The sequence below is a fragment of the Anastrepha ludens genome, chromosome 4 (genome assembly GCF_028408465.1).
Source record: "Anastrepha ludens isolate Willacy chromosome 4, idAnaLude1.1, whole genome shotgun sequence".
Classification (NCBI taxonomy): domain Eukaryota; kingdom Metazoa; phylum Arthropoda; class Insecta; order Diptera; family Tephritidae; genus Anastrepha; species Anastrepha ludens.
The window spans coordinates 26718457-26737002 of NC_071500.1; the positions used below are offsets into that span (position 1 = coordinate 26718457).

At 38.2% G+C, this 18546-nt stretch overlaps 1 protein-coding gene across 2 annotated transcripts in view; it reads right to left on the reverse strand.

Moving 5' to 3' along the window:
• Positions 1-3780: 3780 nt before the first annotated feature.
• Positions 3781-18546, reverse strand: part of LOC128861320 (angiopoietin-related protein 7) — a 41776-nt gene continuing 27010 nt past the window's right edge. The window contains exons 3-7 of one of the 2 annotated variants that reach the window (XM_054099372.1): positions 12655-12788; positions 12306-12465; positions 4600-5057; positions 4363-4510; positions 3781-4293 (exon numbers count right to left, since the gene is read on the reverse strand). In XM_054099372.1, the coding sequence (XP_053955347.1) occupies positions 4137-4293; positions 4363-4510; positions 4600-5057; positions 12306-12465; positions 12655-12788 (1057 nt within the window). In that variant the 3' untranslated portion in view covers positions 3781-4136. Of the gene's footprint in view, positions 4294-4362; positions 4511-4599; positions 5058-12305; positions 12466-12624; positions 12789-18546 lie in introns of both variants that reach the window. The other variant, XM_054099371.1, reaches the window with a different exon arrangement.

An 18546-nucleotide genomic window follows, 5' to 3' on the forward strand; every position in this document is an offset into this window, starting at 1 on the left:
ATTATTTTCATAAAAAATTTGCACGATTTGCAATCGTTGCTCAATTGTGTAGCGTTCCATGATGAAATGTATACTAATGAAGTTTACAAATGACAAGCGAAAAATAAAAAATATTGCGTCGTTCGCCCTCCCTATCGGAAAAAAGTTGAAGCGCACCTATTGAAAAACGCCTTATAACTACAACGTATTTTACAAGATTTTTTTGACTTTTTTCCGATCCAACGGCATTTCAAGGAGAAATGATGCAGACCGTGAGCAACTTTTTTTGCATTGTAATTTGGGTCATGTGATTTTTTATATGCTAATTTTTATATTGTAAATAAAATTAAAATAAATTTTTTTATAAAGTTTAAGTACTAATAAACAATGCACAACAATTTTTTATAAATATTTATTTCTATTGTTATCCCTTCTAAAAACAGTTTTTCTTTTAGCGCATTTTTTTCGCTGCTGGACGAATGTAACCCCTTAAGACAATAACGAATTAAGGCACAATTTTATGCAAAAATATTATTCGTACACAGCAGTATGAAGAATATTTTATAAAAAAAAAAATAATAGAAAACACTAGTAATCAGTTGGGCCGACTTTAGCTTTAAGGGGACAGATACCGGATTTTCATTAAAATTATTTAAAATGAAGAAGTCAATATATTTTTTTCAAAATAGGCATACTGTTTATTTATATATTAAGATAATACAAAACATTTTTCTTTTATTTTAATAATTTAAAATGGCGTATGTACACTCAATTCTTCCAGGAAGGTCGCAGCGGGGCTTTTCAATCGGCGGCCATTGTAGCATCGCACAGTGCGGCCGATTCCCAAAAAGCTGGCCAAAAGTCGAAAAAAAAGTTTCTAGATAGAGTTTTTTGTCTTTGGGTTGGCTACAGTAATGCCTTGAGTAGTGAAAACCGTTCATAGCAACGTCCTGTACCCTAAGTATCCTCTGTATTTTCAATCGCAACGTGGCCTTCGTTTGAGCATCGTATTACTGTCGATGAATAGTGAAAGTTGTACACATTTGAAAGATTTTGTAATGGAGTAAATTGAACAAAATCAAATGGAATCATCTTCGGAAGGTTAGTAAAATATGAGAAATCTTTAGTACATATCAATACCTCGACACAAAATTTTTAGCTGCAGCAATACGCAGATACATTTTTTGCAATTTTTTTTATAAAATTTGAGTTTTCAAACTGTATAGGAATACAACGCCGTCATATGCTGCTTTGAAACCCATTAAAGGTTACTCAAAAAAGTAATGGTTACTGAATAAAACAAGATTCAGCTGCTACCACTTGCTACCTTGCGACCCCGAAAACATATAAATTTACATGCATCTTGATTATGTTCTAGAATATACGCTATTTCACGTGAGGGGGTGGCCAATAGGGGTGGAAGGGGGTGGATTTTCAAAATTTTAATATCAAATTCGTAATCAGCGACCCCGACAACCCCCGAGTAAGAAATTTTGAATCAATTACTTAATTTTTTGAGTTTTGACCAGCTTTTCGGGAATCGGCCGCACTGTGCCTCGGTGTCAGTGACCTGAACAAAAAAACCAAACATTTCTTTGTTTATTAATGTCATAATTTCTAAATGAATTAAAAACAAAAAAGTCGCGGAATAAAATGCTTAAAAAAAAAATTAATTTTGGTCGCCCCAAACTTTCATACTGTTTTTGCTTTGAAAAAATAATTTTTTCGAAAAATAGAAAATGAAAGTAATATCATAAAAAAGATGTGTGCAACATTTCAGAGAGATTGGTCAATAACTTTTCGAGTTATCGTGTACGCCAATTCGAATATATAGTTTTGAGAAAAACGCCTCTAAAGTTTGAATACAACGTAACTATACCTCTCCCAGCGCTCGAACGCAAAGAATAGAGTCGTCACGGTTGACGATATATAATATCAGATATAATAACTGCTTCCAAACGTCGTTGTATACTTTTTGCCAATACCTTGGTTTCAAAGAGCTGCAATTTTCTCCCACTCAACACGTAAAACTGTCTTTAATTACGCCTTTGATGTTATTTTGTGCTTTCTGATTCTCCTTTCTAAGAGCTCCCAGACATGCTCAATTGGGTTCAGAGCCGGTGATTGAAAAGCTGTTTAAGCTGCTTACAGTGGTAAATAGGCCATTCTTACACGAGATAAAATGAGTGTTTCGGGTCATTGTCTTCTTTAAGCAAGAACCCTTTAGCATTCAGTCCAAGTTTAACGGCACTATCATGCAGATTATTCTTCAAAATGATTAAATACAGAAGTCCATTTTATCATTAATAAAAACCATTTTTCCTACTACAGTTGCAGCTATGCACCTCCAAACCATTGCATTTCCTCCTCCATGCCTAACGGTAGAAATACGATTTTTTCAGCTTTTAAAGCGGGGAGCGCCACTCACTGATTGTTCTACTGTGTACGGGGAGTGTTGGTTTGATCCACATAGTTTCAGTGAGGGCGAATTTAGCTTGCTCGTCTCTTAAAGAGTGTTCGATGCATTGGAGTCCGAGAGAGTCTATTGAGAATTATAGAATTGCGGATTTTTTTAGAAAATCAAAGACAATTTTTTCACGCAACTAAATAACTTTATTCTGCAATGTACTGCCCATTTTGATCACTGACCCTTTGCCATCTTTCAGGTAGCATTATAATCCCACGTTCATAAAACTTCTGGTTTTTATTATCAAAAAACTGAATCAGGTACGATTTAACATAATCATCATTATTGAAATTTTTACCATTCAAGGAGTTTTGTAAAGATCGAAACAAAAAGTAATCAGATGGTGCAAGGTCAGGACTATATGGTGGATGTGATGGAAAGGATACGTTTTTGGGTTTGAGGAATGAGACTTTTTTTTTGGTTTTTTTTTATTTTAGAAACAGGGAAAGTAGGTAAATTTGGAAAAGTGCGAGGACCGTGCTTTATGTGGGATTCGAAGAACCCACAACTTCTGGGATTGCAGGCTAGTGCGCTTACGCTAGACTACCGAGAAAGAAAAGACATATACGATCTTTATTTTCAACAGGATGGAGCCACAAGTCACAAAATACGAGAAAACCTTGCATTATTGCGCTCTAAGTTTCGAAGTCAATTAATTTCACGTAATGGTGACATAAACTGACCACCAAACCATGCGACCGAACACCAAAAGACTACTTTTTGTGAGGTTTTTTGAAAAGTAATGGCTATATGAATAAGCCATCAAGAGCTGAAACCCAACATTCGCATCGACTCCTGTACTCAACGCGATAATGTGTGAGTGAGCCCTTGCAAATTTTAATTCTCGTATGGCAGCCTGAAGACGTGCTGATGGTGGACATTTAAAAGATGCCACTTTTCACAAATAATTGTTAAGAGTCGTATTTTGAGTAAAACAAATGGAACCTGAAATAATCTAAATTTGTGCATGCCTTATTTTAAAACGGCCGCCGTAGCCGAATGGGTTGGTGCTTGACTACCATTCGGAATTCACACCAAAATTAAGAAAAACATTTTTCTAATAGCGGTCGCCTTTCGGCAGGCAATGGCAAACCTCCAAGTGTATTTCTGCCATAAAAAAGCTCCTCATAAAATTATCTGCCGTTCGGAGTCGGCTTGAAACAGTAGGCCCCTCCATTTGGAACAACATCAAGACACACACCACAAATAGGAGGAGGAGGTCTGCCAAACACCCAAGAAGGATGTACGCGCCAATTATTTATTTATTTTTTATTTATTTATCTAGGCGCGTCTTCTGAAATACCCTTTATTGCAATTTTGCAAATGCTAACTCAGCACTAATTTTGTACAACATGGCATTACATTTATTTCAAATGTACGGTTGTGAAAATTAAAATTTAAATATCATAAAATACATTTTACATTTTGACATATACATATATACAGACATACATACATACATACTAAGTTAAATAGTTAACATAGAAGCTCGATTTGAGTATATTTTGTGGCAATAAGTTAACATTTAGAAACTTTTGATTTTCTTTGATACAAAACATTGAACACAACACCATTTCAACGTCAAATGGCAAATACGTTGCACCCATCAAGGAAGCACCTGGAGAGGTACAGACACTCGTATCTATTTCATATTCAAGTAAAGAAAAAATCGTACTCGTATGCTGTTGAACTATTTGCGTTGCAGATCGCCATCATTGCCCACCGGGCGTATCATCATGCGCACAGCTTTCAGCGAATAAGCGGCTCCACGGAACTCATTCCAGTACACGCCTTCATACAAAGGTGTATTGTTGTAATTTTGGGAGAAGTATTTGCCATTCAAATTACTACAATAAAGCAGAAAAATACATAAGCATTCACTTGGAAATTAGATGGCAAAGATACTTTAGATATACCTCATGTCACACCAGTTGTACCACCAGGCACCGTTGCGCGACTGCGCACAATTGCAGTCCACACAGCCATCATTGTCGTTGTCGAAAGTTGAGAATTTGCTGCCTGCATGGTAGGTAAGCGAGTCACCGGCATCACCCTCGTACTCTCCTACGTAGAAGTGGAAGTAAATTTAATTAAAAATATTTTACATATTTCATTTTTCTAAATTTTATATGCAGCTTCACTCACTGCCTCACCTAATAAATTAAGCGCATAGTCTTCCTTCTCGCTGCCAATGGCAAATAAATTATAGCGCGCATACCGATTTACACCATCGAAATCCTGCAGCAAAATCAACAGTTCATGCACTGCCGACGCAGTGAGCGCATGCAATTTATCCAGGCCGATGAAAAATTCACCACCCAAATTGCCAAAGCCAGCCTGATATTCCAGCCAGCCGCGATAGAAGTTCAATTTGCCATTGAAACGATTCTGAATAATAGTCCAGCCGCCGCCAAGCGTCTCCTCGTCGCAACGCACATAGAACGGCTCTGATTCGGGTGTGAGTTGGAGGCGCAAGATGCCATTCGCAGTTGGGGCGTCTTGGGCACAGCTGGTGGCGAGCGGCTCCGTTGGATGATTGGTGGCGTAGAAGTTAGTTGACGATTGGCGATTGTTTTGGCGCCGAATGCTGCTGAGACGGCGAGACACCATGCTGCAGGTATTGGAATGGAATTGAGATAAATACACACATACAAATATTTTAATTGCGAGTAATTAAGAAAATTAAAAATAATATACACCAATCTGAAATATTTTTATTACTGCCATCATAACAGGTGAGTCAGTTGGGTTGTTAAAAATACATTTATGTATGTACCCACTCGTACGCTACTAAGTTAATCACTCTATCCATTTACTGTAAGAAATTGGCTTGGCTTAAAACCTAATCTCTTATTTAAAAAAAAAAAGAGGTTGTCTGTAAAGTCGGTTTACTGACGATAGTTTAACGTGACAACGTCATAAGAAAATATTGATGGAATGTTTGCAATTTTCAAAACAAAATTTTAATTTTATTTGTTTGATAGATATTTTGTATGGATATAGAGGAGGAGGTAAATGGAATTGCAATGGAATAGGTCAAGTTACATTTACACAAACGTGAAAAATGACGAAACATTTATCAAATTCATGAAAGATATCTTCAATTTCGATTGTGCATCAGACGTTAATAAGTCAACAACACTAAGAGGCATCATCATCGATTTGACTTTCTCAAGGCACGTTACACTTGAACACTCCCTTTCATTTCCTATTTTTCCTATCATCGTCCTATTCTCAACAGAGAAATGGTTCATTACCATGCACACAGGAAGAAGGCATATGCAAATACAAGTATGTGAATTTATATACCTACATATGCGCATATACATACATATACATGCTCACTCAAGTAGGACAGAGCCAGATGTCGAACGTTGCCGAACGCGGGGGCCGATTGTGCTCTTTGTCGTTCGTTCCGCGCTCTCGCTTGCAGTTCAAGCACATTAGCTTACATTTGCTTGCGTACGGAATACATAGATTCGTATATTTGATATGTCCATATGACTTGTATGCATCTTTACATATAGATTTGTTCTTTTTGAAAATTGCGCGAAATTGTATATGTATATGCATGTTTATATACATATATTAGTATACAACATATCTTATAAGGTATATGGTAAATATTACCATACATTTTTTCCTTCATATATAATAATAATAATAACATTAAAACAACAGGTATTATTAACAAACTTGGTTTTATTTTAAATTCTTCAAGTGAACCAAATTAATAATAATCAATAAGAAAGCATATGCAAATACAAATACGTGAATTTATATATGTACATATGCGCATATACATACCTATATACGCTCACTTAAGTAGGAGAGAACAAGAAGTCGAACGTGGCCGTTCGTTTGCTTTGTTTGCTTTGTCGATCGTTCCGCGCTTTCACTTGCAGTTCATTCAATGCAATGAGCAAGGTAACGACAAATGAGCAAGGTAATGACATATGAGCAAGGTAACACTAATGAGCAAGGTAACGACACATTTTTTCGTGCGTGCAGCCTGTTAAATCGAATTATAAGACGTTATCACGTCAAAAAATTAAAAAATATGAATATATTAAGTGGTGCGTACACTTCTGTTAGGTGTGTGGCCGAGCTCCTTCTCTTATTTGTGGTGTGCGTCTTGGAGTTGCTCTACAACTGGAGGTGCCTGCCGTTTTAAGCCGACTCCGAACGGCGGAGGAGCTTTTTCATAGCAAAAATACACTCGGAGGTTTGCCACTGCTTGTCAAGGGTCGACCGCTATTAGAAAACACTTTTTCTCTTATTAGACTGGTGAAATATAAACACTTACTGACCTTAAACAAGGTCACCCTATCGGAAGATTTATAAGTTTTGCAAATTTCCTCGCACCTCAATCATATTTGACACTTGTGAACTAGACAGCTGGAGTATACAAAAATACAAGCAATGGAGCATTTAAAGGTCAAAATAAAGAATTCCAACACACAATACTATTTCTTTTAATTGGTGAAAAAGTTATTGGGCCGATTAATTTTGCGACACCTTGCATTTTTGCTTCTCAGTGTATAATATATGTAATAAAAAAAAGGGAACAAGATTATTTGTGTAACCACCGGGCCTTTTCGAAGGCTAATATTACAAAAAATAAAGATCCCGAATTCGTTTGACAAATTTGGAAATTTACTAAAAAAAAATACTGCAGGCGAGTTCGAATTAGCTGCCTAATTGGCGATGATGAAAAAACGAATGATCAAAATTATGAAATGCAAAAGCGGAGAGAGCTGCTGGCTCCTCTACAGAGGATCGATGATACCGCTCTGCAAAACTGGCAGACCAAATGGAACGATAGTGGGAAGGGAAGAACCACTTTCACTATGATCCTCGACATACAGAAATGGATCCGGAGAACATATGAAAACGTTACCTTCATGCTGACACAGTTTTTAGCTGGGCATGGCTGTTTCAGGCAGTATTTGTGCAAATACAAGCACACAGACTCCCCATTTTGCCTATACTGCCAAGAAAAAAATGAAACGCCGGAGCATGCCCTGTTGGAGTGCTCTAGATTTGATGGGGAACGAAGCACGTGGAGCTCAAATATCGGCGAGAGCATGATAGCTACTAGCCTAGTACAATATATGCTAGAATCTGAAGAAACTGAAGAAACGTGTAACTATGGTTGTAACGTAGCCTCAACAATTATGAGAAGGCTGAGACATGATGACAACGAACGCAGACAAATGAGTGAATAAACACATCCTGCCCCGTCGAAGGAATATCTTAACTGGTAATACCGAGGGGAAAAAGCAGAACAGCGAAGCGATGGGGTAGTTTAGTCCGTAGGCACTACGAAACTCAGTTCAAAAGAGCCGGGGAATATTGCATGTGAATCGGGCATACGTATGAGTCGGTTCATACGTATCTTTAGAAGATTCCACCTCCAAGGTCCGCATACCAAAAAAAAAAAACCCACGCATAGGTCGAAGAGCGAGCAAAGTCCAACAGCAATAAAAATTACATACAGGATCTGGCTCTCGAAGTATAGCTAATTACTTTTATTCAATTCAAAGTAAGAAATGTGTGAAAATATTACAAAATTAAAAATGAATTTACTTTTGCTCGATATGACCACCTTTTGCTTTAACTATGACCTTGAGACGGTCCAGAAACGAATTGAAAGCGGCCCGAATGTGACTTCCAGGTATTTTGGCTCACTCGCGCACAGTGGATTTTTTCAGCGCCTCGAGCTCGGACCTTGCTCTCCAAAATGGCCCAAAAGGAATAATCCATCGGATTCGCGTCTGGTGAATTTGAGAACCATCGTGTGGTAGTTATGCAGTTTGGAACGTGGTTCACTCGAGCTTTGTGAGACGGTTCCAAGTCTTGTTGGAACGTCCATGGTCTGCCACCGAAATGTTTGTCTGCCCCCGGCTTTAAAAGCATAGTCCAGACTAATTTCTTGATAATATTTCGCATTTACCTTGACGCCAGGCTCGCTGAAAACGATTGGAGAGCGCCCATCTACGGGTACAGCGGCCCAAACCCTTACCTGTGACGGGTGCTGTCTCCTGGTGCCCAATAGATGACTCGAATTCTTGTATGAATGGTCGGTCAAATAAATCCTATGGTTTTGGGAGTTTACGAATTGCTCAATTTGAAAAATGTTCACTTCAGAAAAAGAAAAATGTTCGGACTGCTTTCGGCCAAGCGAAGCAACTCCTTCGCTCTTTCAAGTCTAGCTTGTTGCTGCTTTGGTGTAAGATCAGGCGCCTTTTGGATCATGTGAGGCTTGACTTTGAGATCTTTTTGCAGTATGCAGCGGATGCTACTGTCAGATATTTTCAGTTCTTTCGCCATTTGATTGGCACTTCGTCGGTGACGTTGCAGTCTTTTGTTGACCACATACATGACGTTTCGCGGTGCTACCAGTGTCATTGTAATAAGTAGTGGTGCGATAAATAAAACTTTATTTACTTTAAGGTGCTCGAGCTCACGAACAATCGCTGGTTGTGATTTTTCAGCCAAATATAATGCAGTCCCACTATGACGTTTGAAATCCATTACTGATTTTCTTTTTTCGCGTTTACTCTCGGCAAAATGCTTCCGCTCGCTTGTGAACAACACTCTGGACTCTCTTTTAGCCAACTAATAGACAGCTGAAGCCCGTGCACCAGCTGCGTGAGCGGCCTGAAGTTGGTTACACTTCGAGTGCGGGACCCTCTAGATGTTATGATTGTGTTTTTGTTGACTTTTGCTGTTGTAGCAGTGTAAATATGGGGCATGTATGTGTATGTATGGGGCATGCTGCTGGAGTTACAATCCGGGTCGTTCCGGTAACGCAGAACCGACTGCCGTGGGAACGATTGACTTTTGTAGGTTAAGTTAGGTTAGGTTGAACAGGACACCTAACAATAATTTTATTTTGCCATTTTAATTTTCAGAAAAAATTATGTAAAAATATCAAACGAACTTTTACTTAAAAAATTAAGATTTTTAGAGAGATTAAGCGCAACGTCAGCACCTTCTTATGTCTCTCAATACCTTCTTTAAAGCTTTAAAGCAATTATAATTGAAGGTGACAATTTACTATGCGCATCACGATTACCGCACACTTCATTTAAATTGATTTGCATTAAATAAACTTAACAATGCTGAGTGCCACAAAACTCTTTGATCATTGCGCCACAGCAAAGTGTAACCCATCGACATACAAACTTAGTTGCTGGTTGACACATCATTGTAATTCATACCACTTATACCAGTATGTCTGTATGTATGTGTATACATACATGCAGCAGCTACAAAAACTGATTGGCACTTGGGCATCAGCCACGAAGTGCGTCTCGAACGCAGCGAGTGCATTTCGCGATTAAATTATGGAATATATCCATGCAGGGAAAACCGAAACTTGTGACGCAAATAATTGGTTCCGAACTACTTAGTAATATTTTGAAAACTACGAAGCACTTCAGTACGCATGACGTGAATAGCCACATCTTTCGGTGAAGAGTGGCAAATTTAATCACACAAATTTGTTTTTGAATGACTTTTTTACTATATAAATATTAGAAACAGAAACATTATATAGAAAAAAATCATAATCTATTGTGCATATAACTGAAAAATTATCTTCATAGTTCATTCATTTAGGAAGAGTTATTTTGTAAATGTTTTAGTCCCAAGAAAGATTTGGCAAGTTAAACCCTAATTATTGAAAAAAACTGTAAAATGTGAGGCAGTAAGGTTCGATCAATATTTGTATCAATATTGAAGTTTTGACTTTGCTATTGTTTACACTTTCTCCTGATTTGCTGGTACAATGAATGGAAAGTCAAGGGATTATTTTAATCGAAATAAGAAGCAATTGTGAGTTCAATAATTCTTTTCAAACCAGACTTTAATAAGAGGCAGCTGAAAAGGCTATGAAAACAATTGTGAAAGCATTAACTTCTTTCAAACCAGACTTTAATAAAAAAGAAGAAAATGAAACATCTTGGGCAGCACTCAAAACTGTCAAACTTTCTACTAAAACATAGAAGAAAAGACGTTGGGGGTCAGCATATGACCACCATTGGAATCAATGTGGACCCAATGTGCCTGTCGTGCTTGGAGAAGGCGGATGGCACTGAGCACTTTCTCTGTGCGTGTCCTGCCTTTGCTAGCGCACGGCTACGAGTTTTTGGTTCTGATGTCGTGAGAATGAGTAATATTCGTTCTCTATTTACAGATATTTACAGATTTGCCAAAGAATCTGGAAAATTCTCACAGGACTAACTATCTCTATATCTGTCTCTATTCTTTCCTATCTCTTTCTCTGATACTTTTCTCCTTCCCACCTTGACTATCTACCCCCTTTTCAGAGCTTTAAATACAATGGGCTTGAGTTTTTTAGGAGCCACCAAATCTCCTGGTGCCCCTTGGCTCGACCTTTTCAAATTTCAATTTCAAACATCTTGGGCATTCATTTCAATAAACCCTACAAAGTATGTAGGCAGGCAGAATGGCTGTCGTAATGACACACTTAGACCTGTTGTAGATCCATTGTGGTGCCACTGGAACTTTTGATTACACTATGGGTATCCCTTTAAGGAGTTAGAGGTAGTCAAAATTTTCAAAAAATTGGATTCTTTTTTTTGCATTCTCATTATCGCTCCGGAGCGATCGCAAAACGGTAAATGCATTTTTCTCAAAACTATGTTTCTTGAACTGATGATCACTGTAACTTAAAAACCGCTTGGTAGATTTCAATAGAATTTATACTGCTTCTGAAAAACATAAAAAACTCGTGCTGACCAAAGATTTTTTCTTTTTTGGTTTTCAAAAATTTCGATTTTTTTAAACAATTTATTACCGGTTTTTTCTCGAAAATCTGACAAATATTTCCTTAGACTGCCATGTTGCTGATTTTGAAAAAAAAAAGCTTCGATCAGCCAGAAGATTATCTATTAATAAAACTAATTTCTCTTATCCGATTGATTTTAAATGAAACTCCAAGGACTTGTGATGATCACCGCAAGGAACGTCTGGAGAAACGGGCTCCACACAAACAGCGATAACTTTTACAATTAATAATTTTTTTTTTTTTTTTTTGAAATCTAAAAGGTTTTCCAATAAGAGGTGTTATTTTGATATTCAAAGAAAAATGCTATTTTTTAAAATAAATGATCGGATGTTTATTTCATTATAAGGAGGAAGGTATGCCGTTAATAGTGGAAATTAACATCAGGCAAATGACCACCACGACCACGCTTACAGGACAGTATCCTTTTCATGAAATTTTCCATAACCGAATTGCAAAATGGCTTCCCTGTGACCTCGATAGTCTTACGAATTCCATCTTTGAGGTCTTGAATCGACCTTGGGTTGTTCGCGTAGACTTTCTTTTTCACCTGGCCCCAAAGAAAGAAGTCACAACGTGTTAAATTACAATATCTCGGTGGAAAATTGTGATCACCTCTTCGAGATATAACACGGTCCGGAAACTTTTCCCGTAAAAGATCAATGGATTCGTTGCGTGTGTGGCACGTATCGTCGGCTTGTTTAAAATAAACGTTATCCAGATCACTACCATCCAATTCTGGCCATAAAAAATCGTTAATCATTTCTCGATAGCGCAATCCATTCACCAATAACACCTGTTATTGGAAAACCCTATACATTGAGGTACACATAGGTGAGGCTATTTAAAGGCGAATGAGTAATTGGCACTTTCTATGCCGTTGCGGTCTTAAATTCCCAGAAAATTTTAGGAACGCGAACTAGTCATAGTTCCTAAATCGCTGTAAGTGCGCCAGTTTGGTGCCTATGTTTTTTCCTGCTGGGTATCCTACTCATAAGACATATTCCAATTACATACATACATTACATATACGCATCTACTCACTTTGACAATTTACTAATATTCGCTTCAAGATGATTATTCAACTCATTGACTGCTGAACGTGTCGATAGCAATAAAGTGGCCAATGAATCAAGTCTGTCTTTGTCTGTGGGCATCTGCGGCAATCGATCGACGGCATCGCGCGCTGTACGCAAGACGATTTCTATAAAATTTAGCAAAAACCAACAACACAGTATTTTAATTTTTTTATTACACAATCAAAATACATGAATGCAATTGAGCATGAAGCATATTTGGCATATTTTTCGCAAAGCACCATAAGCAATAATTAAACAAATTTTTTGAAAATGCCCATTCTGACCTTCTTTTTGTCTCTCATGAATCAAGTCACCTTTCAATTCGTCAATATTGCGCTTTGTCTGGCGCTCCATGTAGTCGAGAGTGTCGAGACGTTTGAGAAAGTCTGCTTGCTGCACAGCCAATGAGTCCAAACGACCCATGTTATTCGATTCAAATTGGCCCATCCTGTAAGCAAATAATAATTAGATTGTAATCGATTTGAATTTAGTGCTAAAGACGTAATTGAGAAAATTTAAGTTTTATAACATGCTAATTTTTATACGAAAAATAATAATCTAATGGAGCCATGCTAAATTAAGATGGTGGCCAGATAATAAATGAAAGAGCACTTTTTGTTAAATTATATAAATTGCTGGATTCTAAAATATTGCTTTAATTTTTAAATACTTCTAGTTGTAGCTTAAAAAGTCATCTCAATAAAAGTTAGAATAGGAAATATACTTTTTTGTTTTAAACAGGTCCAGCTACTCTCCAAAATATGGTTGGATGAAATCATGTCGAACGACTGGAACCTAAGCGTGTTCTGCCCTATCCTCAAGAAGGGTGATCCAACAAACTGCGCAAATTACCGTGGGATTAGTCTACATAACGTCTTATCGAGCGTATTATGTGAGAGACTGAAGCACATCGTCCAAGAACTGTGTGGACCTTATCAGTGCGGCCTCAGGCCTGGTAAGTCTACTATTGACCAGATCTTCACGATGCGCCTAATCCAGAAGAAAATCCAAGAACGACAAATCGATACGCATCACCTTTTTGTCGATTTTCAAGCTGCTTTCGATATCACCAACAAGAACTGCCTCTACGCCGCATCTTCTGATTTTGGTATCCCCGTATAACTAATACGGCTATGCAAATTGACGTTGAGCACTACGTTAAGCTCTGTCAAGATCAGAAAGGACCTATCCGAGCCGTTCCATAACAAGCGTGGCTGCAGACAAGGCAGTTCCCTTTCGTGTGTGACTTCTTTAATCTTCTACTGTACAAAATTATTCGTGCTACTGAGTTGAACCACTTTGGTACTACGAGTATCTACTACCGAAGTGTCATATTATTGCCGTATGGTGACGAGATTGATATGGTCCATCTCCACTCTGGAAACTGAAGCAGAAAAGCGCATCTTGCGGCGAACGAGACTAAAACAAAGTACCTACTATCAACGTACAAAGAGTCTTCACGTCTTGGACAACAAGTCACTGTTTGCAACAGCGAATTTGAAGTTGTGAAAGACTTTATTTATCTAGGTACCAGTGTTAACAGCTAGAACAATGTCAGCCTAGAGATTAAACAAAGGATAACTCTTGCCAACAGTTGTTACTTTGGGTTTAGTAGGCAATTGAGAAGTAGAGCCTTCTTTCGAAAAACGAAAACAACGCTATGCAAGAGCTTAATCATCCCCGTCCTTGTATACTGGGTAGATCTTGGACAATGACGAAAACTGATGGGAGAGCACTCAGAACGTTCGAGAGAAAAATTTTCCGAAAAATCTTTAGTCCTCCTCGCGTGGGCGAAATTGAGTTCCGTATACATTGGAGCAGCAAGTTGTATGAGCTATACCGAGATAATGAACGAAAGTGCTCCGGTACGGCAGTCCTTTGGAAAGGAACCGACTGCTGGTCGACGAGGAAGAGGAAGATCTAATCTACGTTGGGGGCACCAAGTGAAGCATAACTGACAGCACTCGGTGTCACCAACTGGCGCCAACAAGCGGCGAATCGACGTAGATGGCGCAATGTTTTAGATTCAGCCTTAATCGGCATAATGGTTGAAGTGCCATCTAAGTAAATAAGTATGTATAATTAGATGGTTCCATTGAACTGCAACTCTTCCGAGTTTTCAGTTTTTTTGTGCTGATTTGTTGTTCAAATATGAATCAGTGAAATCCATCTCCATTCACAAACAATAATTTTCTTGAGCACTTTATTGCGATATTTTTGATTTTTCAGTGATATACTTAGATATCAATATCTATCAAAGAGGAGTTAGAGAGGGTTTATATTTGATGATCCTGCTATCCACTGTGTGATGGGAATGAAATCTGAGGCCTTTTTTCTTAGCCATATTCGGAAATGAGCTCCGACTGTGTTGATTTTTTTCGTACATTAACAACACAATCTCAAACAAACCGCTATCATGACGTCAGCCGATCAACTGATTCTTTCAAATGTACTGAGAGCCGGTTAACGGTCTGATATTGGCCACACCTTCTGAATTCTGAATAGCAACGAAGCAATATGAGTGGAGATTTTGTTGATTTTTTCCGTATATCACTAACACAATTACGCAATCATTTCACATATATTCACAACAGTCGGTATTCAGAAGGCAACTAACAAATTTTTAGTTTTTTCGTAAACAAACCGATTCATTACCACGCTACGTCAGCCCTTTAACTGATTCTTTCACATTCGCTGAGAGCCGTCTAACGGTCTGATATTGACCATATTTCATTTATCTATTGGTAAAAACTCCGCTAAATTCTATTTATCCCTTCTCAATATTAACGCGTCCACAGAGACAAACATAAAAACATAAAAAGTTTTTCAAAACGGTCTTTGTATATTCTTTAATATTCCCCACATCATCCATGTTTTTTCCATAATTTGTTCAATGTACAGACACAATGACTTAAAAAATTTTTAGAGCATACACACTTAGTTGAAAAAAAAAGTTAATTAACCTTGCACTAAAATAAACCTCCATACATTTGAGTGTAGTCGATAAATTTATACTTGCAAAACCCTGTACAAATTATAATCTGATGATTTTCGTTTTCTATTCATCTTTGTTTACAAACAAAAACCTTGCACAACATAGATACATTACATATACAGGATGGTCCAAAAACATGTATATATTTTTCAATCATATTTTGATGGTTATGAAACATGTGTTCAGAGGCTGAGCTGTTGATTTACCAGTCTACAGAGTCATATAAATGAAAACGTATACTACGGTCCAAAAATTATATTTTTATTAGGTTTTTTTTGAAGAAAATCCAACTTTATTCTGAAAAAATGGTAACAAGTGAATCATTGAAAGTATTACCCATCGCTGGCTAATACTATTTCCCATCTTTCTGGCAGATCTCGTATACCGTCGCGGTAAAACTGTTCATCTTTTGAGACTATCCACGGATTAAGCCATTTTTTGATGTCTTCATATGAATGGAACTGCTGGTCAGCTAGACCATGTGCCATCGATCGGAACAGGTGATAATCGGACGGTGCAATATCTGGAGAATATGGCGGGTGGGTAGGATTACCCATTTCAGTGTTTACAAGTTTCAGATTTGGCAACGTGAGACCGAGCGTTGTCATGCTGTAGAATCACTTTTTCATGCCTCTCCGCGTATTGCGGCCGCTTCTCGCGCAGTGCTCGGCTTAACCGCATCAACATAAGTCGATACCGATCCCCAGTGATGTTTTCGCTTGGTTTTAGTAGTTCATAATAAATAACACCAACTTAGTCCCGCCAAATATAGCATAACCTTCGCAGCGTGAATATTCGGCCGAGGCGACGACGTAGAAGCATGAGCGGGCAGTCCCGTCGACTTTATTTTCTTTGGATTGCTGTAATGAATCCATTTTTCATCACCCGTCACGATGTGATGAAGAAAACCCTTCCTTCTTTGCCGCTGGAGCAGTTGTTCACAGGCGAGAAAACGACGTTCAACATCCCTTGGTGTTAACTCATAAGGAACCCAAGTCCCTGTTTCTGAATCATTTCCAAAGCATGCAAATCGCTTGGAAATGGATTGGCGGGTAACTCCTAATACTGAAGCAAGCTCTTCTTGCGTTTGACACGGATCCTCATTGAGCAATGCCTCCAGCCTCCAATTCAGCGTCTTCGAAGGTTTTTGGCCTTCCTTCACACGGACGGTCGTCAACATTAAAATCACCGTATTTGAAGGGACGTAACCAATCTCGGCACGTTGTTTGACTTAAAGCAGCATCTCCATAAACTTTTTGTAGCTCTTGATGCGCTTCAGCCGCCGATTTTTTCGAATGAAAGATGAAAATCAACACTTCCCGCAAATGACGATTGTTCGGGACAAAACCAGACATTTTTACAAAACCAAAAATATGTGATGCCAACACAAAATCATTAATGTGTCGAAGCAGTTTGTTTACCATATGTCTAAGCTTGGTTTATGATGTTTAGGTTATGTTAGAATCGACTAGCACACACTGCTGGCGGCATCTATTGACAAACACTTAGTTGCGCACCTAATATTTGTAGTCCGAATGCAGCATGGAAAGAAATTAAATCCAACATTTTGGAAGCATCAGAAGAAGCTCCAGGGAAACGGCTAGTAAGCATTGCTAAGGCTAAAGGGAACAAAACCGCCCGATTCACCGAAGTAGTAAAACGGATATATATATATCTATAATTGACGCGTACACCCTTTTTTTGTGTTTGGCCGAGCTCCTCGTCCTATTTGTGGTGTGCGTCTTGATGTTGTTCCACAAATGGAGGGACGTACAGTTTCAGCCGACTCCGAACGGCAGATATTTTTATGAGGAGGTTTTTCATGGCAGAAACACACTCGGAGGTTCGCCATTGCCTGCCGAGGGGCGACCGCTATTAGAAAAATGATTTTTTTAATTTTTGGTGTTTCACCGAGATTCGAACGGACGTTGTCACTGTGAATTCCAAATGGTAGTCACGCACCAACCCAATCGGCTACAACGGCCGCCTTCGGTCGCTTCTCGGCCTTATGGATAAGATCAAAGCGTAGTAAAACGGATAACTGGAAGCAAAGAACGTTACACTGAACAAAGAAATTTAACAAATAAAAAAATAAGAGACATAAAAGAATCGATCCACAGATTTATCGCAGTATAACCTTCCTAAGCTCAGTTCAAAAGGTTTTCACTAAGATTCGCAACTCCGTGGGAAAAAATAAGTATGTGAACATGGAAAATAAAACGCGAATTTTCAAAGCAATTGTAAGGCTGCTACTGACTTATGGAGCAGAAGTTCGTCGAAGGAATACGCCAGAGTCCTTATAAAGCCATGTTTGCCGTTAAAGCAAAAAGAGGCATAGCATCGTCTTTTTTGCCTGGCGAAGAAATCGCAAATATTGTAACCGAAGAACAACTTGAAGAATTTGCCAATACTTCTAAAACCGACAGCTTGAAGAAACTGTTAATGCTTATAAAAAAAAATTGAGCGGTGGTCATACCGAAAACCATATTCCAAAGAAAAATATTGAAGAGGACCTACAACCTACAACGTCTTCACATCAAATTCTGACTGAAAAACATGAGTTGATTTCTACAAAAAGAGCGGCCGCGAAAGAAAATCTTCTACTGCAAGCACCAAAAATCTTACGAGCCTCACAAAAACCAAATCCGCCTGCTCTAATTGGTGATAATGTACGAATACGAGTCCCCGATGTCGACCGTAGTCGTACAGATAACCGAAATGTGTTAGCGGTTGTTTTTCGAATAGAAGACTCCAACTTCTTTAAACTGGCAAATAAAACTAGTACCCTCAAGCAGCTTTACACACGTAAGCAGTTCGTAATTTATAAAGAAAAGTTACTTTCCATAGATAAGATTTCTTTTCAAGAAATGTCGCTGAGAGAAGCAGGGGGGCAAGGCTGTAGACGCTTTCATTGCAAAAGAAAGTGTTCTACAAATAAATGCAGTTGTAAAAGCAAGGGACTCTTGTCCAAGTCAAAGCGTCATAATAGTTTAAGTTGTTGCAATAAATAAGATTTGAATCAATTGAATTTGAAAGTCGACATTCTCCAGATTTCGGTGTTTCACTGTAACAAATACATTATATGATGCGGGAATGTACAACAATTTATGTGTAATATCCCTAAATATTAATATGAATCTATGTTTCAATGTATATATACCAGGACGTTCAATAATGTGTGTGACTGACACATAGATGGCGGCACTAGTAC